Source organism: Tamandua tetradactyla, chromosome 2 (assembly GCF_023851605.1).
Source record: "Tamandua tetradactyla isolate mTamTet1 chromosome 2, mTamTet1.pri, whole genome shotgun sequence".
Classification (NCBI taxonomy): domain Eukaryota; kingdom Metazoa; phylum Chordata; class Mammalia; order Pilosa; family Myrmecophagidae; genus Tamandua; species Tamandua tetradactyla.
Window position 1 is genome coordinate 216,407,273 of NC_135328.1, and position 27,115 is coordinate 216,434,387.

Consider the following 27,115-nt stretch of genomic DNA (forward strand, 5'->3'; position numbering starts at 1 on the left):
GATGCAAATGTTCTAAGAAATGATGAATATGCAACTATGTGATGATATTAAGAATTACCGATTGTATATGTAGAATGGAATGATCTCTTAATGTTTTGTTTGTTAATTTTTTTAATTAATAAAAAAAGTTAAAAAAATAAAATAAATCTGTTCTAAGAAATGATGATCATACATCTATGTGATGATGTTAAGAATTACTGATTGCATATGTAGAATGGAATGATTTCTAAATGTTGTGTTAATTTCTTTTTTTTCTTTAATTAAAAAAATAATAATAAAATTAAATAAATACTGGGAAATGATCATGAAAAAAAAAAAAGACTTGGATTGGAATCCTGGTTTTGCCATTGACACATGGGAGATCTTGGGCAAGTCATCTGAACTTTGTGCATCTCACTCTCTTTTTCTGTTAACTAGGGCAATACAGTTTCGTCAAGGGGTGCTACAAGGGTTAAGTAAAGCCACAGGTGAAAGTGCATTGGAGATGATGAATGTTAACATGGAAGAGCAAAGGAGAAGGAAGAACAGATAAAGGAATTCAAAAAAATGAGGGAGAGCTCAAGCAGAGATGAGGAGGAAGTTTTTTTTAAAGTGGGTAAGGAAGGGACAGCAGCGAAGAGTTCACATACTTGAAGGATAAAACCAATGGCCACTCTGCCAGGTACTTCTCAAGCATTATCTTATTTAATCAAAGCACAGCCCCAAAAGACAGGTGATTGCATTACCTGCATTATAGGTAAATGGCAGAACTAGTACCTGAGTCAAGATGTCAGGCCCAGAAGACCCGGGCATCGTTTGGCTCATAAGGACAAGGTCTGCACTAGGGCCCTGTTTCCTCCCTCCATCTCTCCCTGGGGCCTACCTTCTTTTTCTTCTGTTTTTATTTCACTCACAGGGCACACCCACTGCTGCAAACCTCCTTACCGAAAAGTTCCCAACGTGTGAATCGCATTCACTTTTCTTAATCTTAGTCTTGGGAATTTCCTTCCCCTCCCATCTTGATCTCCATCCCATCACTGCGTCCCTCAGGACAGGTTGAAGAAGTGGGAGAAAGGAACAGAGGAGAGAAATGTTTAAATGACCAACTTCCAAAATTAGTTTATTACATCTAAATGCTAAAAGGAAGATTGGCTGGTTTACAATTCAAGCAGATCAAAGTGAATGATTTCTCAGGAGGATAGCTAGGGTTGTATTTCCATTGCATTTGCATTCCAATCGATTTCCAGTGCTGTTATTCTAACTCAAATCCCATCTCGTGCATTTAAATCATCTCACTTCTCTTCATCAATGATGGTTTCCATGGTTCAAATCAGAAATTTAACAGGTGCCTCAGGGTTGCTTAGAGACAGGTACAGCTTGAGTGGAAGGCACCACTTCCTGCATTGCTTCCTCAGGCATCAAGCTGGTTAAGCTTGGTATTTTCCCTTAGCTTTTAGCGGAAAATTTTCTTCAATATTTTGACGTCTTCATTGATTTGGCTTTGTAGAAGCTGGAGCTTAGAGTTTAAATCAAAGCCTATAAAAAGAATAGTTTTTAGGAGAAGAGCAAAACTTTGACGGTCCTCAAGAAAACAGAGAATGCAGGACAGCCAGATGTCATTCCCCACATCTATTTTGGGGACATGTTTTTGATTCCTTAGAATGCCCTCCATGTTCCCATCCCACCAGAGCTGGGCATCGTCACTACATCTGAATTTAGGCTTGAAAGCTGCCAGAATCCAATAGGCAGCATGGCAGACATAGTTCTGCTCTTTGACTTTGATTCCTCATGAGATACTCAGTGTTCCTTACCCTAGAGTGCATGCATCTTTGATAGTATTTTTTTTACAATAAAAAAAAAAAATGGCAATAGGTCTGTATTTGACCACAGTCTTGTTTTTGTCACTGATCTTACTTTCTCACGTCATTCCTCACTGATGAATTAATCAAATCAATCTACCTGGGATGGAAGTCTACGAAACTGTGAGATGTCACGCAAGTCATGTCTCTGAGCCTTTCACTGCTACATGGAAATCTGGTCTTGAGCGGACATGAGCAAGATGATATCCAATTCTCCTTGTTACTATTAGCAAAGGGAGGCCAAAATTCAGATCCCTTAGTTGAGGATTAGGGAGAAGCCTCTTACTATGTAGGTCATCTAAAAGGTTTCAGGAGGAAAGCCACAGTGGACAAAAACACACAAATGGCAACATGGAGCATTTTGGTCTAGGAGGTGAGTATCCAGGACATCTGAGCTCCCTCTTGAGGAAAAATCAGTGATCCTTTGGTGGAAAGAGCATTTGAGATGTGTCATATGGGGAATGGTACAGTTTGTGTGTACTATTGCAAGAAAAATGTAAAATTGTAATTAAAGAAAGCAGGGGAAGATGGCAAAACTTAGTACAAGGAGAAAGATGTGTGTCTAAGCTTCCTTTGGTTAGCCTTCTGGTAATTGGACGTGTCCAACAGTGTGTCTCACTTTGGAAAAAGGAACTGTTGCTGTTAAGATTTTATTTAGTGTAGTATGGGGAAATTATCATTATAGCTGGTGTCATTTTCTTCCTCTATTAGTGACATATTGAAGGGAGCAAACTTACATAAGAGAAAATAATAAATGAAACAGGAAGGTGAGACAGAGAGAAAATCACAAATGGGCATTTTTGAGGGTGGGACATTTTAAAGTTTTGAAAAATACATGTCAAATGGAATAGTATTGATTGGAGACATATTTTATTCAAAGATTATAAAATTATCTAAGTATTTACTTCTAATCTAAAGTATTAGAAGATATAAAATTATCAAGAATGGTTAATGGAAATAGATCATAAAGACAGTAAATTCAGGAGATGTATAGAATTCACCACACTTTAGGAAGAAGCACACAAAATAAAGATGGGAAGACTGCAGAATATTTACATCCTTGTAAGCACAGAAATAAGGGGAACCAAAAACACCTGGAGCCTGACCCAGCAGAGGAGATGGTACAGTGGAGGTTGCACTGCTTGTGCCTGCTTCCAGTGCCATGGTGCCTGGGACTTGATTCCCAAGCAGATGTGGTACATATTTTGTGGTCTAGTTAATCCCAATGTGATGGTTCATTTTATGGGTCAACTTGGCTAGGTTATGGTGTCCGGTTGTTTAGTCAAAAATTGGCCTAGTTATTCCTATGGAGATATTTCATAGATGGGATTAGCATCTACTATCAGTTGACCTTATCCAATCATTTGGATGTCTTGACAGCAAGAACTGGAGGTACTTGAGACCAGAAAAATTCAAATTCAAGACTTCCTCATCACCTTTACTGGAATGTCCAGCCTGTGGCCTACCCTACACAATTCAGACTTACTAGCTCTCACAATCACATATGCCAATTCACCAATTCCTTGTAATACTACACACATACACACACATATATGTACATACATACATATATCACATATCCTCTTAGAGCTATTTCTTTGAAGAATGATGACTGATGCACCCACTTTGAGGAATATCTAGGAGGAGTTGGGGATCAGCTTGTAATACAGATCAAGATAATAGTGACAGGGAAAACATTTGAATTGAGTTTAACAAGGTTAACTTGAGCCTACAATCTTATGAGAGCTTCTGGATGCTGCTGACATCTTGCTTCCCCCAATGTCTCCAGCCAAAACTAAGAAGATAATAAACCATGAAGTTGCCTACCCTCCTGGTGTCCTCTGTTCTACTCACTGGCCTCACTGCCTGGACTGGGAAAATGTCCAACCCCAATTCAGGTTGGTCCATCTGAGCCTCCTGCTGCTCAGATGGTTCTCCTGCCTTTACCAATGTCAGAAGAGACAGGTCCACCCAGAGCAGGGAGGAAAACAAGGAGTCAACAAACTGCAAAAAATGAGCAAGAATTTATCTCACGCTGCATTTGAAGTTGGCTTCCACCACCCTGTGGTTCAGGGGCTGGGTCTTCCGGTAATCGTTTTGGAGAGTGTGGTTCTGGAGATCCAACACAGAGTTCTCCAGCATCCAAACCTGCAGGCAACAGGAAGTGAATTATGGAGGGGAAGAGACACTGGGTAATTTAGAAGAACTTAGCAGCTGGACTGGAGCTTGCACTTAGCAAGCTGATAAAGCAGCTGTGAGGAGGAAGTTCTTGGGGCTATTGGCAGCATTATTCTAAAACTCACCCATCCATTCATTCTTCTAATCAGTATTTATAAGCAATCTCTTTCAGTCTTTTTCTATAAGTATTTGGTCAATAGTAGAAGGGAGAGGAAGAAGTAAACGGAAATATATTCAAGTGGCAAGCTCAATTTTTATTACTCTGAAAATTCTTGTATTTTTGCTGCATATGTAACTCTAGGTTGGTTATTCATTTTCATTTTGAAAATATGATTGCACAGCTTTCTGATTTTCATCATTACTGTGTGAAATAAACTCTTGGTCTAATTGTACCCTTTTCATGATAATCTATCTTTTCTCTCTCTGGGTGATTTTTTTCCAATGATTTTTTAATTGAGATATAATCATACAAAGTGTACAATTAGTGGAGCACAGTATCATCATAACGTGCACTCATCATTACAACCGATTTTTTAACATTGTCATTAAACCCCCAAAACAGTAAAAATAAGAATAAAAATAAAAGTAAAAAAGAACACCCAAAACATCCCATAACCCCTATACTCCCCGTATTTATTTGCTTTTTGTCTTTTTTTTTCCTTACTCATCTGTCCACACAGTGAGTTAAGAGGATGTCAGTCACAAGGTTTTCACACACATGCTCACACCTTAGAAGCTCTATAATTCTTCAATCATCTTCAAGAATCAAGGCTATTGGATTACACTTCAACAGTTTCAGGTATTTCACTCTATCTACTCCAATACACCAAAAACTGAAATCTATATACTGCATGACAATAGCCTCCAGAAAGATGTCTTGACTCCATTTGAAATCTCTCAGCCACTGAAACTTTATCTTGTTTCATTTCTGTTCCCCCTTTTGGTCAAGAAGGCTTTCTCACTCCCACGATGCCAGGGCCAGGCTCATCCCTGGGAGTCATGTCCCACATTTCCAGGGAGACTTATACCCCTGCAAGTCACGTGCCACATAGTGGGGGAGGACAGTAAGTTCACCTGTGGAGTTGGCTTAGAGAGAGAGGTCTGGTTGATTTTTAAATTGTCTTCTTGCCTTTGATGTTTGGTGGTCTCACTGTGACTTATTTAGTTGTGGGCTCCTTTTTAGTTTGCCTTGACTCAGCTGTTCTGGGAAATTGTCAGCCACTGTTTCTTCAAATAGTGCTTCTGCCTCTCTCCCCCTTCTGCAATTTCGATTATACATTTGTTAGACCTTTCCACTATCTACTCTATGTCCCTTTACTTATTTTTAAGATTTCATTGCCTTTTCTCTTTGCACTGCATTCTAGATAATCTCCTTAACTCTGTCTTCCAGCTCACTATTTCTTTCTTTAGTTGCATTCTAATATGCTATTAAATTCATTCATTGAGTTCTTCATTTCAGTTACTACCTTGTCATTTCTAGAAATTCTATTGTTTTCTTTGTCCAAGTCTACTAGTTCATTTTATATTTTATTGTTCTTTCCTCATACAAAATCCACTTATTTCTTTATCCATATTAAATGTTCTTATTTTATATTAATTATTTGACAATTCCAATATCTGAAGTCTTCCTAGGTCTTATTCTGCTGATTCTCTGCCATGGAGTCTTTTTCCTATGTAGTTTGTGATTTCTTTTTTTTTAAAAAAAGCTCATATTTCAAGTAATCTTCTAAATCTGTATTTTTAAGGTGCATTTTTCCAGAGATAACTTATATTTGCCAGCTATCTGGGGGCACTTCTAAGCATGGATCAATTTAATCTAAATTCTTTACACCAACTACTTGGTGTAAATTCAGACTACAAATCCATGTGAGCCTAGATATTGATTAAAAATTCTCAGAGGAGGGCAGGCCATGGTGGCTCAGCAAGCAGAGTTCTCACCTGCCATGCTGGAGACCTGGGTTCAATTCCCAGTGCCTGCCCATGCAAAAAAGAAAAAAGAAAAAAATGCTCAGAGGAGATATTTTTCCTTTCCACTCAGGATCAATATTTGAGGAAGAAGCCCCCTAAGGATTTTATTTCCAATTCCAGCATAGTACTACTTTTGACTTCCAGCTTTAAGTATGGTGAGGGTCGCTGGGGGAGACCTGGACTTTGAATCCAACATTCCATGATTTACAAGTCTATGAAAACCAAAGTATAATTTTACTTGGTTCAGCAGATGTCCTCCTAAGAGAGCCAGCTACAGTGTTCAGCTTATCTCTGTGTGTTCCCACTTTCACTTAGGTTTTAGCCTCTGGATAGTCTTTATTGGTTGATGAGCTCACTGATACTTCTAAAAATCTTTATGCAACATATTTAGATTTTTGTTTTGTTTTGTTTTGCTTTTAACCAGAATAGCATCTAACAGAAAACCAATTCTACAATATTGACAATAGCAAAACTCTGTACTTTTCTTCATTTCAACTTTAAGTTCCCCTTTCATCCAAGAATTATTTAGGAAAATATTTATAAATTCCCAAAGAGGCGCTTGTTGTTAAAGCTGTTGTAATAGTCTTGATGTTAATTTCTAGTTATTTTGCATTATGAGAATGTGGCCAATAGCAGTTCTATCTTTTGGAATTTATTGCAATTCTCTGGTAGAATGTTACTTGAATAACTTCTTTACCCATTGCATGGGCATTTATATAGAATAGATATAATCTGTTGGGTATGAAGTTTAATGTGTCTATTATATCAAACTTGTTAACTGTACTATTAAAGTCATTTTTATTCTTTTTTTTTGTCTTCCTGTCTGACAAATTCTGAGGGCGAAGCATATTAAATTCTGAGGACGATTCAAGTTTTGTCAAGTCTTTTTGTATTTTGAAGTTTTCACAATCCTTACTTCTCTGCTATGCTATTTTGTATGCAAATATACATGATTATTTTAGCTTCTTAATAGAAAATAAAATATACCTTTGCCCCTCTAGCACTTTTGTCCTGAAGTCTACTTTATTTCATGTTACCATCGCCAGCCCTAATTTCTGTATACTTGCATTCCTCGCTAGAGATTTGCCATCCATATATTGTCAACCATTGTTATCTTACCTTGTGAGTTCTCTGTAAAATGAAAAATAATACCCACCACTCCGGATTTGTGAGGTTAAATGAGACGATGCATGAAAAGTACACTGCCTGACACCTCAGCAAGGAATTAGTTTTGCTGTGTGTGTGTGTGTTAACATAATCTGAGTTTGTCTTTTTATATCAAAACAATTTCCTGCTTTCAAGGTAAATATTATGTGGTGGTAGAGAACATATGGTGCTTCTTACATTCAAATGTAGTATCTACAGGAAAAGATATGATCTGAACCTCTCTAGTTAACATTATTTTTTTTTTGAGGGGGGGGTCTCAAGTAGGGGACTTTTCCACCTCTTCCCTGGAGTAGGGAAATGAAAGGTTTAGGAAAAACAAATATTTGTTTCTGAGGCACAAGATCCCCCAGATGGAAATGCCAGCTGTGCCTTGCAACCTCAGTGACATTTGTCCTTTTACTCAACTTGACATACATTTATCAACAGTTATTGCTGTGCCAGGTCAAGAAAGACAACCGATGGTTCTTCTCTTCTAGGCATTTTAGCACAGTAAAGAAATACACTTGACATTATCCTTCATGAGTAAAGCCAACTAAGAGGCTAGAAGGTATGCTCCAAGGGGACAGGGGCTCGTACAGGGGGGGCCTGCAACAATGCCTGATAAAGCATCGACAGATATTTGCCTTCACGACGTAACTCTTTCCCTACAACTTGGATCATAAGGACAGACTTGGTGCAGTACTTTCACTGCATCAGCTATAAGCTCCTTGGATCCTCTGATGCCTCCGTTTCCCCATTTCTGCCACGGCACTAGTAGCGTCACCCATGGCAATACAGGGGAGGGACAAGCAGCCTTGCAGATGAGATGGCAAACACCGTAGGAACCTCAGGCACTGGCATGAGGTGAGCCTTTGGGGATCGCTCTCACTAGCCATTTGGTCAAAGCAGAGCCTGGTGCCATGTGTTACCTGTGACCTGGAGAGCTTGACCGTCTCTGCCAGGATAAACCACCGGACGTTCTCGGTGCAGGGAGGAGTGGTGAGCGAGCCCCGGTAGCTGTAGTAGTGGTGGAGATTCTTGGGCAGCATATCCCGAATGTCCAGACCATGCAGAATGGTGGTTTGTCCTAACCGTGGAGACAGGAGTTGAAGGCATGTTAGGGTCATTGCTGTCTCCAGGAAGGGGAGCTCAGGCTCAGGCCAGCTCAGACCCCACCACGTCACGTCTCCTCGTTTGCGCGGGAAAACCTAGAAGCTGGTACTGGGAAACTCCTCCCTGCTCCTCTGCCTCCTGGAAGAGGTGCAGAGCAGGGACGTGGGGGTCAACCTGCTCAGATGCCTCCTCGTGGCTGGGTCGGCGTGGCTGGTGCTCAGCTACTCTGAGACTGTTTCCCTCTCTGTGAATCGGGGGGATAATTAGGATTGCTGTGAGGGTAAATGGAGAAAATGTTCATAATGTGACTGGCATTGAAGGACTCATCACTAGTGTTGGGCAGATGACACATTTTATGACAAATGAAAGGAAGGAGTGATGACCTCTAGAGGCTTCTGGGCAGGTACCTTCAAAGAAAGAGCAAAATTCCTTGGTTTGGGCTCATTTGGAAAGGAGAGATTAGAAAAGCAGAATCAGAACCACGCCAGCGTCTGGATGTATGCTCCTGAGTTCTTTCTCTGCCACACCCCTTGGGAACCAACGTGAAACACTGGGAGAGGGCACCCCGCAGGTGGGGGGCAGGGAGAGGGCACTCCCTCCCCAGATGGGGGCAGGGTGAGGGTACTCCCTCCCCAGGTGGGGGGCAGGGTGAGGGCACTCCCCAAGTGGGAAACAGGGAGTGGGCACTCCCCAAGTGGGAAACAGGGAGAGGGCACTCCCCAGGTGGGGTACAGGGAGAGGGCAATCCCCAGGTGGGGTACAGGGAGAGGGCAATCCCCAGGTGGGGTGCAAGGAGAGGGCAATCCCCAGCTGGGGTGCAGGGAGATGGCACTCCCCAGGTGGGGTGCAAGGAGAGGGCTATCCCCAGCTGGGGTGCAGGGAGACAGAATTCCCCAGGGTCTCTGCAGCCTCTAAAGCAGCCGCCATGCATCTCTGCATCTAGAGAGTTACTTCTTTTGTTCATGTCAGTGATGTTTGCCCCCTGAGCACAGCATGAGACTATCAAAGAAAGGTAGAATTAAGCACGGGACTTGACTTCACTTCCCTGAGCGTTTTGGCATTTTTTTAAGGGCAAAGAGGACATTGTTTTGGGGGGTGCATGGGCCAGGAATCAAACCGAGTCTCCTGCATGGCAGGCGAGCATTCTACCACTGAACCACCATGCTCCCTAGCTATTGTTTGATGTACACACACACAGGCTTGTTAAACGAATGCCGGGAAGCCTAGTCATGCATAAACCTGTGACTAGGCAGAAGGTCTCAATGTTTCATGGTTCCTGGAAGGATTTCAGATAATAACCTTCTAAAAGGGCTTCATAACATAGATTTCTTTTCTTAACATTAATACGTTTAAGTGAATGCTAAGAATTTCTATCCATCTTTAAATTTGGGTAATTGGAGCCATTCTGGGGAAAGACATACCTTAGGCTGGTGGATTCTAATTCAAGGAGGGTATTTTATAATTAAAGAAGTTTATAAAAATGGCATTTGGTTGCAAAGGTACCGTCTGGATTTTCTGCTGACACAGGTTTGCTTCTATCACTTATTTGACAGGTGTTTGATGCCTACCGTGTGCCAGCGAGGGGAGCGGTGCTGAGCTTACAGCAGCAAATGAGGCCAACTCCTTGCCCACTTATATCTGAGGGAAGGGGCTGCATAATAAATAAATGAGTCAACAGAGCTCAGACAGTGATAAGTGCTGAGCAGAAACAGGCCCCACTGATGACCTGGATGTAGAATGATAATGGAAAAAGGGAACTGAAGGACGAGTCCAAGATCTTTGGCTTCAACCCTGCTCTTTGCTTGACGAGAGAGGGCAGGGAGAGTCGGGTGGGGGTGGGCAGAGCAGGGGCGGGGGTGCACAGCTGTGCTTTGGCTCTGCCGTGTTTTAGATCCATATGGCAATTTCAAGTAAGCAGAGAGACCGGGGTTGCTCGGTGCAGAGGTAGGATCGGTTGGAAGCAGAATTTATCAGTTAGTAGAAATAGTCTCTCTGGACTCGGTGGATTCAGGAATCCCGGTTAGCCAGGCCTGTGGTTTCTCCTGCTGGCTTGTTCATGGACAGTAAACAAACCAGAAGGTTCCTGCACCCACTTTGCCTCACCTGGCCTGCCTGATGTCATCACTCCCTGGAAAGAGGAGATACATAATTTTGGAGTCCACAGCCTAGAGATGGCAACTCAGGCCACGGGACTGAATGAAGGTCACCGAGGGGGACTGTCCGCTGTCCGGGTACCGTTCACCATTGAGAGTTGAAGCCAGAATAGGAGCCTGGGAGAGCGAGCTGGGGGGGGGGGGGGGGGGGGCGGGGAGCAGGAGAGCTGGCATGTAGGGAGGACCAGTGCTCAGTCACTTAAGAGGAGAAAAGCAGCCAGCAGATCTAAAGCAGGGTCGCCCTCGACAGGCTCGGTTGTGTCCGACGAAGGTGGGGGAAAGGAGATGAGGAGTATTTGACAACTCTTTCAAGAGAAGCAGAAAAGTGAGGAGTGAAAACTGGGGGAACTGGGGGGTAAGAGCTACCTTTGCTTGTTCGTGTTTTGAGAAGGGAGAGGTATGCGCTTGGGGCGACGATGCAATGATGGGTAAGAAATTAAGGACACAGGGACAACCTGGGTAGAAGCCCTGGAAATGGCCCTGAGAAGGGCAGGGGCAGAACCAGCCTCCCGTGGAAGGGCTGGCCTTGGACAAGAGCAGGGAGAAAGGGAGCTGGGACCAGATGCAGGTGGGCCAGGAGCTTTGGGACTGAGAAGACGAGAGCGAGTCCCTCAAAAGGCTGCTTCTGCCTATTCAGAGAAGCGGGAGGGAAGGTCATCAGTTCCAAAGAAGGATCTAGGACCAGGGAGAGGGAATTCAGGAGAGAGGGGAAAGGTGTGAAATAATCATTTCCAAGAGGGGCAGAATAGAGTCATACGGTCAGATTTCCAGGCTGTGTTAAACACCTGCTCGTATCAGTAGCTAGGAATAAACATAATGCCAGGTAGATGTTTGTGTTTTCCTGTCCAGGAAGTTTCAGCTTCCTGGCTATGGGCTCTGCACAGCCAAGGGCTGGTTTGGGGCACTGCCAGGTTGGAGGGCAAGACATTGAGGGCATTTCACAGAGATGTGATAATAATGGCCCGTGGACTCCAAGGTAGCTAGAGAGAAAGGAAAGGAAACAAAGGGCGACGGTAGCCCTGACGTCAGTGGGTTGGGAGGCTAGTGGCGGGACCAGACAGCGGGACCCGTGAAGTCGAGACTTGAGAGCTGAGGCAAAGGCTGGCCACGGGAGGGAGCGCGGCTCTGACGAGAGGTTATTTGGCCTCTGGAGGCAGAGGTAAAGCCAGGCCCAGCATCAAGTGTCTGCGTGTCCCGGTGGGCTGGGGAGGGGCCCCAATTTTAGGATTCTTCTCACTTTGCAGCTAAGGAGGACATCTCTCTCCAGTGACCAGGGCTGATTCTAAAATGAGGTCACCATGGCCAGCTGGGGCCGGGGGTGGGCACCACTTAACTGAGGAAAATCCCTGTGTGCTAGAACTTTGATCATCCAAGCTCCCATCATGAGAACCTAAAGGTATTTAGTGAACAGGTTTCTTGGAGGTTTCACCACCCAAGCCAACAGCAAGAAGCAGAGATGTATGCAGGGATGGGGGTGCTCCCCTGGCAGAGCCCTTCAGCCACCCTCCCCACCAGCACCACCCTCCCTCTCCCCTCCTCTCATCCCTCCCTTCAGGTTTTGCTTCATCCTTCATACCTCTTGCCTCCTGCAGTAGCTGTTCAGCATCCCTTACCTGGATACTTGACCATGGACAAATGGGAAATGAAGTTTGTGTAAAAAATGTTTTCAGTGTCATCCCAGACCTGTAGGAGAAATACGGGGCAGTTGGCATCAGTGGCGAAGAGACCTCCGCCCTGTCTCTACCCATGCAGCCCAGAGAGCAAGGAGGGGGTGGCCCGCGCCCCAGTTGTGCTGGGGGAGACAAGTTGGTTATCCATGGCCACCAATGGCCTGGACTATCGGTCCTTCAAGAGAGACCATCTCTGGAGCATTCTGGCAGTTTCCAGGGAGCACTGTCAGCCCTAGTCAGATTCTCTGTGATGAAGGAGTCGGGCTCTCCTGAGCTCCCCTCTTCATCCACACGGACATTTGACTGGGAGGAGGGAGCAGATGTCCAAGGAAAACTGCCCCAGTGCTACCCACTGCCAGGTCCCTCTTTCACGTTTAATTGTGTATGAGTGTTTATTTCCAGCAAGTCAGAAAAGTTGCGTTTGGTGAAAATGTCTATTTTTGATGCTTTTCAGGCAGTAATCTTGTTCTCCTTCCTCTGTGATTGAATTCAGGCTTTCTCAGGTTAGTGGCCGCCATTTTGCAATTTACTGTCTATAGGTCTCACGTCTTTTTGTTCCTCTGTTTCACTTTTATTGTGTTTTCAGCATGTGTTAAATAAATATGTTTAACGTACCCTTTAACCATTTTTAGTTATTTTCTTAGTGGTTGCTCTAGTACACTACAATATATTACTCATCACATTCTATGACAAGGCAGCATTAATTCCAGTAAAATACAGAAACTTTACCCCAATGTAGCTCTATTTCTTCCCCCACCTTTTCTTCTATTTTTGTCATATATATCACATCTACCTATGTTATAAACACAAACAATAAATGTTTTAATTATTGCTTTAAACAACCTTACTTTTTTAAAGAAATTGAGAGAAGAGAAAATTTCATTTATATACTTTCTTATACTTACCATTTCTGGCGTCCTTTGTTTCTTTCAGTGGATTCAAATTACTGCCTAGTAACACATTTTCCTGTTTCTTTGATATGATATAACAAATATGTGAAAATGTTAAAAGTTGATAAATCTGAACATCAGGGTAGGATGTCAGATAAAGTACGGTAGCAACTCTAGATTCTGATTTTTTTTTAATTTCCTAAGGGCTTTTTGTTTGTAATTTTGTGATAACTTGCCTGGAATTAATGACACAGCATTGTACAGTTGCTGATGCCTCTGCTCAGTTTGTTTATTTTTAATCAAGACCATAATTTTGATATGAATATGTATATTATATTTTAGGGTTAATAAAAGTATATTCTAGTTATCATAGTAGAGTGCAAAGTCTAACACAATATTTGCCAACAAATTGATTTCTAAGAAAAATAGGTACTCTTCAATGGGTAAAGATCTTAACACATGCTTCATAAGATAGATTAGAAGGTTCCAAAAATTTGTAAATGCCCTCACTTGTCATATGTGTTCTTTCTTTTTTGTTAAACTTTTTATTCTGAAATAATTTTAAACTTACAGGAACATTGCCAAAACAATACTGAGAACTCCAATACACTTCCAATAAATCTGATACCCAGATTTACCAATTTAACATTTTGCCACATTTGTTATATCATTCTATTATCTATTTAATCTATCAATTATGTGTCTCATCTATTTTATAAACATTTGAGAGTAGATTTCATACAACATACTCCTTTACCATTTAAAACTACCATGTACATTTCCTAAGAACAAGGACGCTCTCTTATATAACCACATTAAGTACAATGATCAGTTTCAAGGAATTTAACATTGTTATGAAGCACATAGTCTATATTCCAATTTTTTCATTTGTCCCAAAAAATGCCTTTTTGGGGCATCTTCTCCTCCATTATTAGATCCAGTCCAGGTTCATGTATTGCATTTAGTTGCCATTGTCCCTATATCTCTCTCTTTTACTTGGGGTGACATATCCAAGATAAGATTCTTCATCTCAGCCACTTCCAAGCCAACAATTCAGTGGCAGGACTTACATTCCCAACGTTGTGTTGTCTTCATCACCATCCATGACCAAAACGTTTCCATCACCCCAGATGGAGACTCTGTTCCCATTGAACATGAACTCCCCACTCCCTCTCTGTCCTGACCCTGGCAACCTGTAATCTACTTTCTGTCTTTATGGATTTGCATATTCTAGTTATTTCATCTAAGTGGGATGATACAAAATCTGTCCTTTTGTATCTGGCTTATTTCATACAATGTGATGTCTTCAAAATTCATCCATGTTGTAGCATGTATTGGGACTTCATTCCTTTTATTGGCTGAGTACTATCCCATTGCATGAATATGCCATGCTACCTATTCTAGTTTGCTAGCTGCCAGAATGCAATATACCAGAAACGGAATGGCTTTTAAAAGGGGTGATTTAATGAGTTGCTAGTTTACAGTTCTAAGGCTGAGAAAATGTCCCAATTAAAACAAGTCTATGGAAATGTCCAATCAAAGGCATCCAGGGAAAGATACCTTGGTTCAAGAAGGCCGATGAAGTTCAGGGTTTCTCTCTCATCTGGAAAGGCACATGGTGAACACGGTCAGGGTTCCTCTCTTGGCTGGACAGGCACATGGCAAATACAGCATCATCTGCTAGCTTTCTCTCCTGGCTTCCTATTTCATGAAGCTCCCCGGGAGGCACTTTCCTTCTTCATCTCCAAAGGTTGCTGGCTCGTGGACTCTGCATCGTGGTGCTGCAGCATTCTCTGCTCTCTCTGAGTCTCTCTCAATCTCTCATTCTCCAAAATATTTCCTCTTTTATAGGACTCCAATAAACCAATCAAGACCCACTCAAATGGGTGGAGACATGTTATCCCCTAATCCAGTTTAACAACCATTCTTAACTAAATCACATCAACCAGGGAGATGATCTCATTACAGGTTCAAATATACGTATTGAATAGGGATTATTCTACCTTTAAGAAATTAGACTTATATTAAAACATGGCTTTTCTTAGGGGGCATACTTCCTTTCAAACCAGCACACTACCCATTCAGCTATTAATGGACAATTGGGTCACTTATTAATTTTTAGTCTGGCTTCTAGGGACCACCTTGGGTCACGTGGTCAGCCAATGATTTGGGCAGTTTGATACTTCCCTCCTCCACTGATGTAGGATGAGTAGTGCATCCTACGTTCATCCAAGTCTGCTTCAGCCTTCACTTTCCACCAGGTGCTCCTAGGAAGCTTATGTAGTCCTTCCAAGGATTCTCTCATTTCCAGGATTTCCCTTTTATATTTCTGACTGGTCTGTCACTCACCATACCTAGGAGTACAGCTTCAGTCTAGTAGAGTTGCAAGTTTTCCCAGTTTATTTTCTGTCCTTTCTGCGGGGGTTGCCTCTCTTACTGAAAGTGTCTCTGGGTATTGTTTTTAGCTTCCACCCCCAAATCAAGTCAACCACCTCACTTTTTTTGGGGGGGGGGTGTTGCATGGGCCAGGACTCGAACTTGGGTCTCCTGCATGGCAGCCAAGCAGTCTACCTCTGAGCCACCCATGGCCCCCAGCTCTGGTTTCACGAGCAGCCCTGCCCTGATCACGATACCTTCTTGACCAAGCTGGGAAGTGGGGCAGGGGGCGGGGGGTCAGCTCCAGGAAACAAGGCTACAGACTCTCCATCATTCTTACTCAAAATCCTAGCCGTTTCTCACAAATAATTCTCAATATGTTGTTTGGCCCATTCCCAGAGCACCGAGATGGTTGTTTTGAACAATTTTGTCCAGTCTAATGTTCTTTGGGGGGGTCGGATTTGCCAACCACTTCTAGCCACCATCCAGACATCCTTAGAAATAGCTGCTTGGGTGGTGGGTAGCCCCTTGTGCCTCAGACCAGGCATGTCAAGCTTCTGGTGATCCCTGCTCTTTCAAGTCAGCCTGTCCCACTCTTCCACGCTGCCTGGGGCTGGCAGCACAGAGGCAGCCTGGGACTGTGAACAGGTCGGGAGAGGAACCAGCTCTTCCTTGGGGTCAGCATTTCCAGAACCATGAGCTCAGGAAGGATGGAGAAGGAGACCCTTCAGCTAGACTTGTTACTGTGTTTCAAGATATCAGTCCATCCTTTCAAAGGCAGGCACATGTGTTGAGATTCAGCCTACCTCAAAGAGGGCTGCCAGGACAGCCAGGCCATCCGGGGACTTCTGGGCCTCGAGGTAGTTCGTGTACTTGGAATTGTAGTGCACAACGTGAATCTGCGGGAACGAGAAAGGGCAAGTCAAGGGTCGGTTTCAAATGCTTAAAGTCTTCAGGGAAGGAGGACAAGGAAAGAAGTTGGGACCTTGGACTAACCCACAGAAACAACTCCTGCTTCCCTGTCCCTCCAGCTGCCCTACAAGCCCTAGCTTCAAGACGAGAAAGTTCTCAAGGGATGAAGGGGCCAAGGGAAACTCTGGGAAGATGGCAGCCTGAGGTGTTTCCCTGACCCCAGGCAGATGAGCTGGCGGAGGCCGGAGGGATGGGAGGACACCACAGGCTTTCTCCTGAGGTCTCTAGGGAGAATGGGGTGGGGGACCCGGGCCTCTGGGCCCCTGGAAACAAGAGCTAGGGAAGTGCGGCAGATGCAGAGCTGCTCCCTGGAGCCCCGGGCTTTGGTGGAGGGTGTGTGTGTACTCGTCACGAACCCTGCTCGGGGCCTGAGGTCCTGAAGGACCAGGGGTCAGAACTCTGTGGTCCCCGGTCACAAAGGACTGTCTTTGGTCCCCGAGAAGACCTGAAGTGGAAGGAAAGGGCTCCTGCTCTGTAGGGGGATGGTGTCGCCCCCAAAATCTGTGTCCTCCTGGAAAGTCAGAGCGGGGCTGTGTGGAAATAGGGCCTTGCAGATGTGATGCGTTAAGGACCTCGAGAGCAAATCAGTGACTGATGTCCCTGTTAGGAGGAGGTGATATTCCCCAAAAAACCACATGAAGACTGGTGTGAGGCGGCCATGAGCCAAGCCACGCCATCAGAAACCAGGAGGAAGTGAGGAGGGTTCTCCCCTGGAGAATGGTCCCCTCAGGGGGAGCCCAGCCTGCTGACACCAGCCTGTTTGGGGACTTCCTGCCCCCAGGACTGTGAGGGAACGCAGCCAGACAGAGGCTGCGGCAGGAGGACGGGCGCTGCCGTTGGGCAGGCGGGCGCCCAGGAGAGCACGGGCTGGGAGAGGCCGGCAGGAGCAGCCCCCGTCCCCTCGCGGGGAGAGCCCTGCCTGGGCCTTGCCCTTGGACCCGGAGCGCCGCGGGCCAGGACCCCCTCGGGCGGCTCCGCCTCCAGCAGCACAGGCAGGCTGCTGGCTCTGGTACCTGATTGATCCCCTACACCCTGAGATCTTGCTCCAAAGGGAAACCCCAAACAGGAACCTCTACCCCAGGGGGCCGCTATAAACCTGTGGCCACTCCAAGGATGGATCCAGGCAGGAGGGACCCCAGAAAACCTAACACCTAGACGTCCAGCCGGCAGAAAGGGGCGCTCATCCTCCCCGGGGGCTCGCCTGCCCAGCTGTGAGTGCCAGGAGGGCAGGGGGCCCTCGATAGTGGCTGCATGAATGAAAGTTAAGCTCGGCCTCAGGGCTACTGGGCCATCACCATTGCAATAAGTCTTTTGGGCTGTTTGAATGAGGAAAGTGACCCCGGGGCTCGAAGGACAGCGAGGACCCACGGGCAGCGGCGGGTACCTCGATGACATATCTGACGCCGTCCACGGTGTGCTCAGAGCCCCTGATCTCCGAGGACGCGCCGCCCCAGTGGAAGTGCACCTGCGTGGCGATGTACAAGGTGCCATCAGGGGCCGTCATGCGCATGGTGTCCGGCAGGGCAATCTGCACTGGAGAGAGGACGGGGTGCAGTTGTGGGGGGGTGGTCTGGGTTGGGTGGTCTCCCAGTCACCTCCCACCTGCCCCCTCCCGGGGCTTCAGATGCCACGGGCAGGCTCAGCAGTGGGCAGGCAGGTGCAAGGTGAGGTCGGAACGAGGCGATGAGCAGGCGGGGCTGGGACAGGTGTGTCTCCCGGGGCACCCACCTTCCCGTCTAGAACCGGAGGGTCAGGGCAGGCCGCGGAGTGGCAGGGCCCAGCTGGCTGGCCCTAGGAAGGAAAGGCCCTGACAAAACAGCACCAATGGACGGGGAAACCTGGAATTCCCCTCCTCACCCCTGGCCAATTTCAGAATTTGTTCAAGGTGCAGGAGGGGTTTTGATCAACTTTACTCCCCAGAGTTTGATGGTTTAGGAGGCCAAGTTGAGGCCATCATCCTCTTCATGGTTAGGTTAAATCTATGTCCTGTGTAGCCGTCTAGAACCAACCCAAGTGCCAGCGGCTCCACTCGATGGAAGGAGCAGCCTGCTGGCATTCTCCACTTTTATTTTATGAACAAGGAGGCCAAAGTGGCCCGGGGAGATGGGAAGCCTTGCTCAACTTCACACGTGTCATCAGCCAGGGGCAGAGCAGGGCTGAGAACGAAGCATGTGGACTCCCCACTTGGCTTCCCCCAGGGCTCTTTGGCCTGACTCAACGTGCCTTGGGGAGAAAGGGGACCAGAGTCTGCAGCAAGCCAGGGAACACACAGAATTTTTGCTTTGGATTTAGCTCAGCTGTGATTATCAATGGATGTGTTAGCTGTTAGACTCTTGTCAGTGGGAGAATGGATCCTTCTTCCTGCTTCCTCCTGCCAGACACACCAGGGAAGTCACTCAGATCAGACTTCTGTCCTTCTTTGTTTCACTAGCTCAGACCTCAGGGAAATCTGTATTGCTGGGAATGAGCTAGGCAGAAAGGAGAAATGGAGAATGACACAGAGAGAGACTTTGAAAAATATCCATGAGGATTTAATTTGGGTCTTGGAAAGGGGCAGACAACATCTGTCTTATCAACAATGTCTTCCCATGTAAAGTCATCAGAGATGGTTTTAGAAACAAGTAAGTTTTCTAAAGAGAAGATTAGAGGTTCCAGTCAGATGCCCCCTTCTACCCTTCTAAATTATCTAAAGGAGTGGGAGCTATAATTAAATTTATAAAGTAATATGCTATCACCCAGGAATCCTGGCACAAAGATTTGGCCAGTAGAGGTGCTTTGTATTTGGTGGTTAAAATATGACCCAGCCTCCAAATCAGTGCTAGCACAAAAAAAATGAAGAGCCTAAACCCCAACCAACATCACTCCTGTTGACTCTTAAGAACATATAGGCTCGAACTGAGACTCTATAAAGGTTTCATGTACTAGGTTTGCCTTCCTGGAACCTAGAATTCCCAGAGGGTTCTGAGGTCAGATAAATCCTGAAACGCAGCAGGGCCAGCCTCTCCAAGATGATCAATTCATTCCATCCCCCCATCCTTTCGTGTGGACACCTCCTCTCAACACAAAGAAGTCAGAAGGGATGTTGCTCAAAGTTCCCCAAAGATTGGGAAAAGGACCAAAGGAGAAGAAGGAGGTATAATGGAGAGAAGGGGGCTTAAACGAGTGTGGCTGCTGAATCACTATGTTAACATTCCTTCTGGGTTCCGGTGTTTGGGAGCAGCTAGAAGGAAAAACCTGAGGTGGTGGAATCGAACCTCATGACAAACTCTGGGATCTGTTCGGTAACTACTCATTGAAGTGTGCTATGAAAACTATGATTTTTCCTTTCTTCACTGTGTGTTATATTTTACAAAAAAAAACACTTTTTTAAAATTGAGGAGCCTTTTAAAAGGGATATGCACAGGAGGCTGTGCAGAGAGCCGATGGGGAGCCTGGCCAGAGCTTCCTAGATGAGTACTGGCCCCACCGGAGCAGAATTCAGGCCCTAACAGTTACACTGCCCCCGAACACCGTTCTCTGGATGCTGAATGCCTCGCTTCTCAGGCTACACCAACAGGGCCACACCGGCCAGGTTGGAAAAGAGCAGCAATTCTTTCCGAGCATGCCACTCTGCTTTTGAAAAGGTGACACCAAAATATCTGTCCCCCAAATCAACTTGCTGAGCAACTTTCTAGATTCTGAAAATCGATTTCACTTCCAGGAATGCCTGCTCCCCACGTGGGAAACCAATTTAACAGTTTCTTATCAGACTAGAAAACCTGCATGATGGAATCACTTTCTGCACTCAGAACACAGCCAGCCAAGTGTCAAGGACGTAAAGTCAAAGAAAGGTAAAGGGACTGTCACATGGTGGAGGAGACAGAGGAGAGATGACAGCTGAAGGCAACATGGGATCGTGGACAGGGTCCCAGAACAGAAAAGGTCATGAGCGAGAAAAGTGACAAAATTCAGATAAGACCTGTAGATGATTTAAGAGTGTCATAAGGATGTCAATTTCCTGGGTTCGAAAAGAATTTCAGTATGTTTATAAGATGTCAATATTAGGGTAAGCAGGTGAAGGGTATATGGGAAATCTGTAATATTTTTGAAAGTTTTCTGTAAATAGAAACTATGTCAAGATAAAAGTTAAAAATAAAGACATAACCAGCCCCCCACCCCCACCCCCCAGCTCCCACCTGTAGCCTTCAGAGATCTTAATTCACTTGGAATCCTGATGCAGGAATTGTCACCTACTTGGGAATTTATCCTTCTCAGTACAAGTCTTTTCCCTTCAAATGCTTCATTCCTGAACATTTTTGGCCAACTCTCTGCCAGGGCCTGTGCCAGGTACTGTGATATAAAGATGCAGGAGAGATTGTCCCTTCTCTCAAGGAGCTTAAGGAACAGAGTGGCAGGTGGCATGTGTTGAGAGAACAGGGATGGTTTTCCCAGCGAGCACTAGAGGTCCGGTGTGCAGGCTGTCAAGCCTTTCTGGAGCCTCTGAAAATGTTTTCTCGGGTATTAACATATGTATAGTGTAAAAGTAATTAATGCCACTGACTCATACACTTAAAATTGGCTAACAAGGCTCCAGCACCCATCAAGATGGCAGCATGAGATGCTTCGGGGCTCCGTCCCCCCATCTGAGGCTTTCAATAACCAGCATCAAGAGGAGAAACATCCTTCTCAAAGCTCCAGAAAACAGTTATAAGATTGTAGCAATAGGGCGAGTACCAAACCAAGAAAAAGGTTACCTAAAAGCAGCAGGGTCTCGTGGGCCCAGCCGGCCCTTCCCCACGCCCTCACCAGTTCAGCACAGATCCTGCTGCACTCCAGGGAAGGTGCCAGGCCTCAGTGCCAGAGGGAGCAGAGGGACCCTCGTGCTCACGCTGGGAGCTTGTAAGTCTGGCCTTATCTGCTGGGGGTGGCCTGAGGGACTCGCTCTCCAGAACATGTCCTGTGCGTGGAAGGCGACTCAGCAGGGTCTCCTACAGAATGCCGTGGGAGAGCAGTCCGGTGGCTGCTATAGGACACAGTGCAGTGCCTGGGACCATGAGGATATCCTAGGGAAGGGGGTTAATCCTACCCATGTGGATGGGGGAGTTCCTTGGGCCACACACACACCCGCCTAAGACGAGATGCGTGCTCAGAAAGGATCAGGCAGGCCCTGTGCTTTGGCCTGGAGTCAGTCTCTAAACTCATTGTACAGATAGACCTGCAGGAGGGCACTTGAACAGGTCAGTCCACAAAGACTGGGAAAAATGGTTTCTCTCTCTTTTTTTTTTTTTAACTTCTTCCTCTTCTCCTCCTCCTCCTCTTCTTCCTCCACCTTCTTCTTATTAGCTCCTGGCATTCCAGGAAAGCTCTGTCTTATCACTACCTGGATATAAGCTTAAGGAACAGACACCTTAGAGTCTAAATTCCAGTGATGACACATTAAAATATGAAAATGTCCAGATTTCAACAAAAGATGAGAAAACATACAAAGGAACTGAAAGCAATGGTCCAAGCAAAGGAGAAGGTTAAAGCATTAGAAACATCAGTGAGGAGGGTCAGATCCAGAACATTCCAGACAAAGACTTAAAAAAAAAAGAAAAGAGAAAAGAAAAGAAAGGTGAACTAAAGGAAAACATGGACAGAGAACTAAAGAAAATCAGGAAAATAATAGCTGGACACAAAGAGAATATCAGTAAAGAGATGCAAATTATAAAAGGGAATCAAAGAGAGCTGAAGACCGTGGTAACAGAAATTAAAAACTCCCTAGAGGGGCTCAATCGCAGATTGAAGCTGTCAGAAGAATCAGTGACCCTGAAGACAAGTGAAATCATTCAGTCTGGGGAGCAGAAAGAGGAAAGAATAGTGAGAAGTGAACAGAGCCTCAGGACCCTGCAGGACACTGAATGTATACCAATATATGCGTGGGAAGAATGCCAGAAGGAGAGGAAAGAAAATACTCAAATCATGGCTGAAAACTTCCCAAATGAATATACACATCCAAGATACTACAAGAACTTCAAACAGGATAGACCCAAACAGACCCGCACCATGCCATGTTAAAATCAAGCTCTCAAATGCCAAGGATGAAGAGAGAATTCTGAAAACCACAAGAGCGAAGCAATGTGACACATAATACAAAAGAGCTTCAATAAGATTAAGTGCTGATCTCTCACTGGAAACCACAGAAACAAGACGCAGTGCGAGGACATTCGTGAAGTGTTGAAAGCAAAAAAAATTGCCAACCAAAGAATTCTATATTCAGCCAATATATAAAATTCCACATAGGCAAAACTGTCCTCCAAAAGCGAGGGAGAATTAAGACGGTCCCAGATAAACAAAAGTTAAGGGAGGTCATCGCCACAAGATCAGCCCTATGAGAAATCCTAAAGAGAGCTCTGCACAGTGACAGGAAAGGCTCCCAGACAACTGCACACATGAAAAAAATAAAGATCTCTGATAGCGATAGTGGCCTGGGTAAGAATAAATACCAGTACTATTGCAATTTTAATTTGTAACTCCACTTTTTACTTCCTACAGGACCTAAAAGGCAAATGCATAAAATGCAATGATAAATCAACGGTTTGGGGTTCATAATTTATAAATACGTCATCTGTGACAAGTACTACATAAAACTGGGGGGATGGAACGGTATAGGAACTCATTGTGCCAACGCTATTGAAGTTAAGTTATTATTCAAAAAAAGATCGTTATAGATTTAGGATGTTAAATTTAAGCCCCATGGTAATCATCAGGGAACTATCAGAGATTGTGCAAACTCACAGAGACAGAAAGTAGAGTACCGGTTACCCGGGTTGGAGTGGGGGACAAGGGGGAGTTCGCGCAGAGTGAGTGCAGGGTTTCCGTCTGGGATGAATGGAAAGATTCTCGGAGAGATGGTGGAAAGGGTTCTGCAGCACTGTGAATCTGATCAATCCCACTGAATGTGCGCTTGGAAGGGGTTAAAATACAAAGATTTTTTCTAATATGTTTCCACAATTAAAAAATAAAGGTAGATAAACTACTCAAGAGATAATGGCAATTAAATGCAATACATGATACTGGATGGAATCTAGCAAAGGAGAAGAACAGGTTCAAAAAGACTCTATCGGGTAAAATAAGTTTTATATCAATGCTGAATTTCTTAAACTTGCTAATTGCAGTTAAAGTGGTTACATAAGTGAATATCCTTGTTCTCAGGAAATGCACATGACAGAATTAAATGTTAAGTGTACAACCTACACTCAAGTGTTCAGAAAATGGGCTGATAGACTGTGAGACGGACAGAATGATATGGCAAATGTGGCAAAATGCTAACAGTGGTGGGTCTGAGAGGTGGGGGTATGCTGGCGTTCTTTGTATGGGGTTTGTATTATTTTTCTATCATGTAAGTTTGAACATATTTCAAACACAAAATTAAAAAAAGGTTAAAATGGCAAATATTGGCATATATATATATGCTCCCACAATAACATATATATTGGTTCCAAGAAATAAAAAGAACACTGCAAAATCAAAATTAACAAATGTCACATCATGGCAACTTTATTAATTGTTAAACTCAGCATTCAACAAATTTTCATTACATCTGAAAATGTTTGAGTTAGTTTTCTTTTATTTGGTCACAATCAGCCGAGAAATTGCAGCCAGTTGTAAAGTTATTTACAAATTATTATTTGTAAATAATTTCAAAAGCCAAATCATAAAAGTCTTTCGAAATATTTTGTGTTACAAGAACAGAACAGATGTGAGCCATGGGTGCATTTAGGTGTGTAAGATGCGGTTGGAGGGGTGCCCTCCCCCCCAGAAGCAGGCTCCCCACTTACCAGGCAGCATGAAGGGGCCAGCGGGGACCGATACTCAAGGCAGACGCCGCCCGCCCTTGGCAGGGCCCCCAGCTTCCCGGCCCGGGCTCCCGTGCGCCCCCATGGCCGCCCTCCGCCCTTGGCACCGCCTGCCTCCCCTACTGGCCGTGAGGGGCTGGCAGCCCCGGGCCGCCCTTACCTGTGTGGCCGTTGTTGGTCATGGGGAACTTGCCCTCCTGGGGCCCATAGCCGGTCAGTCTCAGCGCCTTCAGGGTGGGCTTGTAGCGCACCTGGCTCCTCTGTAGGTCGATGGGTGACTGATGCTTCCCCCCGCAGGACGGGAAGTGGGTGGGCCAGTGCACCTCGCCCAGCGCCCCTTCTGAGACGGGAGAGAGCCGGAGGGCAGGGGAGCCGCTGCAGCCAGGGATGCGCCCACGGGGGGCCCAGGGACGCACCCCACCCACCCACCCCACGAGGCCCATGCTGGGAGTGGGGGAGGTCCCTGGAGCCACCTTCTAGAGAACAGGGGGCACACCTGGGGAGGAGGCTAAAGGGGCGGTTGAGGCGACTCCAGGGCCCCCGGCGTCTGGGGTTTTGGTTTTCATCTCTAACTTGCACGTGGCATCCACTAGCCATGGGAACGTGGCTTCAAGTTTGGAAAGCAAAGAGAGTCTTTCATACCTAGCTTTTCCCTGCTTTGAATTTTCAGATCCTTGGGCTTGGTGTTATTACATGGTGCTTTGGGGGGGGGGGGTTTTCCTTGATTCTTCTGAAAGGCACAGGCTCCCTTCCAAGCCCCCACAGTGACAAAGCCCCCTCTGCCCCCAATCTGCAGCACCTCCCCCGTCTGTTTTCTTGCTCCAGCCCCTTTTAGGAGGTTTCCAAAAGGGTAAAGACCACAGGGGGCCAGCTACCCCGGAGGCAGCTGTGAAGTGTTAGGTCAGCATAGAATGACTGGTCAGAAAACATCATGTCCAGGAATCATTTTAAAGCTGATGGATGATCACAGGGGAAAGGGTGGTGATGCCAAGTGGTTTGTGGGGTGGCCTGGCCCCCTAACAGCTGTGGGTCATGGTTTCACCAATTTGCAACTGGGGTTCTGAGCTCCCTTCTCCTTCTTTTAAGGAGAAACTACGTAGTAAGTGCACAGCTTAGGTTTAAGAAAGGTCTTTGTAGTTGGACCTCTCTCAGCTTCTCAGCTTTGCAATCAATAGAAAAGTCAATTTCTATTTCTCGGTTCTTCTCCTCATTCAATGATACAAACCAATTTTTAAGGAATTCTTTCCCCAGAGGCAGGACTCCAGAGTCTCAAGCTCAGCCGGCCACAGTTCAAAATGCCTTGGCCACGCCCCTACCTATAATGGGGTGTTCTCAATAAGTCCTAAAGGCCTTTGCAGTAGCTCCCCAAAGCTCTCCAGGGTCTCCAGTGGCTCCCTGAGAGGCCCCAAGTCTCAGCGGCTGAGCTGAGCCTGGAGAGGACAAGGCCACGGCTGTGTGAAGTCTCTCTTTTCCCTAACCTCTGGACAGCCCCCAGGAGAACGGGGACTGATGAGGCCGAAAACCCCAGGGTCTCCCGTGGCACGTGCAGGTGTCTGGAGATGCTCTGCTCTCAAGTGGGCTGATCAGAGTGGGCAGTCCTGGCCTCCGAAGCTGGACTTGCTGACCTCCTAGAATGTCCCTAATTCCATTGTCCTTGACTCAACAGGACAAAGCATCCACCCTGGGTTTGTGTTTCCCGGTGTATCTGAGGCTACACAGATCGTGCGAAGAGTGAGCTCAACACTGCCCCCTGCCCCTGCCTCTTGCCTTCTGCTCCTGCCCCTGGACCCTGCCTCCTGACCCCTGACCCCTGCCCCAACCATCAGCCTTGAGCCTCCTCTCCGGTCTCCACTCTGTGGTCCAGTACAGAAAAGAGGGGGTCGGCAGGCGGGACTCTCCCCAGTGCTCCTTGGAGGGGGCATTTAGTGTCCACAGACCCCACACAGCCATCCTTTCCCTGAGTCACACGTGGGCCAGACCCCATGCCAAATGAGTTTAAAACTCCCATTTTAAAAGTTGGGATCCCAGGTAATGTGTGGGTTCGAGTCCCAGACACTACAGCTGAGGGAGGGAGCCAGGAGGTGCCTAAGGGGGACTGGCGAGCACGTCAAGTCGGGACATTCTGGGTAAATATTTTGTATCATGGAATTCCTAACACCCTGTAACAACCTCAGGGAGACTATGAGAAATCTTTTTTAAGAGCTTTATTTTCCACCTATGCAGACCTATAAAGCAAATGGTTTTGCAATTGAGCAGTGAGTGGGTTCTTTTTTTTTTTTTTTTGCATGGGCAGGCACTGGGAATTGAACCCAGGTCTCCAGCATGGCAGGCGAGAACTCTGCCATTGAGCCACCATGGCCCATAGTAAGTGGGTTCTTGAACCAGCCTATGCTTGTGGAGAGGAAAAGGGTTTCAAAGAAAAATTCTGCAAGTGCATGGGGATTTAAGAAGGGAATTATTGTCTCTTTTTTCTTAATTAAAGCCTAAGTTTAGTGTATTCTCCAGATACCCCGAGACATCGAAAAGGCCGTTCCGAGCCCCCAAAAAACAAACTCCAGTTGAGGACCCACACAAAGCCCTAAGCAACCTGCCCGGCCATTCTGCAAAACGGCAGGCTTCTCGCTCTTTCCTCGTGGCGAGAGGAAACCGAGGAGACATGCAGGGGCGGGGGCTTACCCGAGTAGGTCCAGTGGAGCCCGTGCTGGGCCCTGGCGCCCAGGAGCAGGGCCAGCAGGGACAGCAGAACCACCAGCATCCTCCCAGCACTCCAGGTCTGGAACCAGGACGAGCCCCGGGAAGCTCTTCTTTTAAAGGCTGAGAACCTGTAAACAGCAATTTACCAAATCCGGCTGGTGGCTCCACCCTTGCTGCACCCACTCAAACAATAACAGCCTCTCCACAATGGCCCTTCTCACTCGGTGGGTTTGGCCAGAGGGCCGGAGCGCGTTCCTGATGCCCTCCAGAGCCGCTGCCATGTCCAATCCGTTCAGGGGC

General features: G+C 45.9%; 1 protein-coding gene across 1 annotated transcript; it reads right to left on the reverse strand.

The window, feature by feature from the left end:
• Nucleotides 1–1,072: 1,072 nt before the first annotated feature.
• On the reverse strand, nucleotides 1,073–26,930 carry CA6 (carbonic anhydrase 6). Its single transcript, XM_077151404.1, has 8 exons — nucleotides 26,798–26,930; nucleotides 24,282–24,461; nucleotides 17,689–17,837; nucleotides 16,139–16,231; nucleotides 12,010–12,079; nucleotides 8,060–8,217; nucleotides 3,873–3,986; nucleotides 1,073–1,515 (listed from the first exon to the last, which is right to left on the reverse strand). Exons 1-8 carry the CDS (start codon nucleotides 26,874–26,876, stop codon nucleotides 1,504–1,506), a joined length of 855 nt encoding a protein of 284 aa, XP_077007519.1. The 5' UTR covers nucleotides 26,877–26,930; the 3' UTR covers nucleotides 1,073–1,503.
• Nucleotides 26,931–27,115: the final 185 nt, after the last annotated feature.

What these genes read in the sequence shown, in the direction of transcription:
- CA6 (XM_077151404.1), bottom strand. Translation starts at nt 26,876, where the DNA reads ATGCTGGTGGTTCTGCTGTCCCTGCTGGCCCTGCTCCTGGGCGCCAGG. An exon ending in GCGTCAGATATGTCATCGAG is followed by an intron (nt 16,232 to 17,688) that starts GTACCCGCCGCT and finishes TCGTTCCCGCAG; the next exon opens with ATTCACGTTGTGCACTACAA. An exon ending in GTCCATGGTCAAGTATCCAG is followed by an intron (nt 8,218 to 12,009) that starts GTAAGGGATGCT and finishes CTCCACGGTTAG; the next exon opens with GACAAACCACCATTCTGCAT.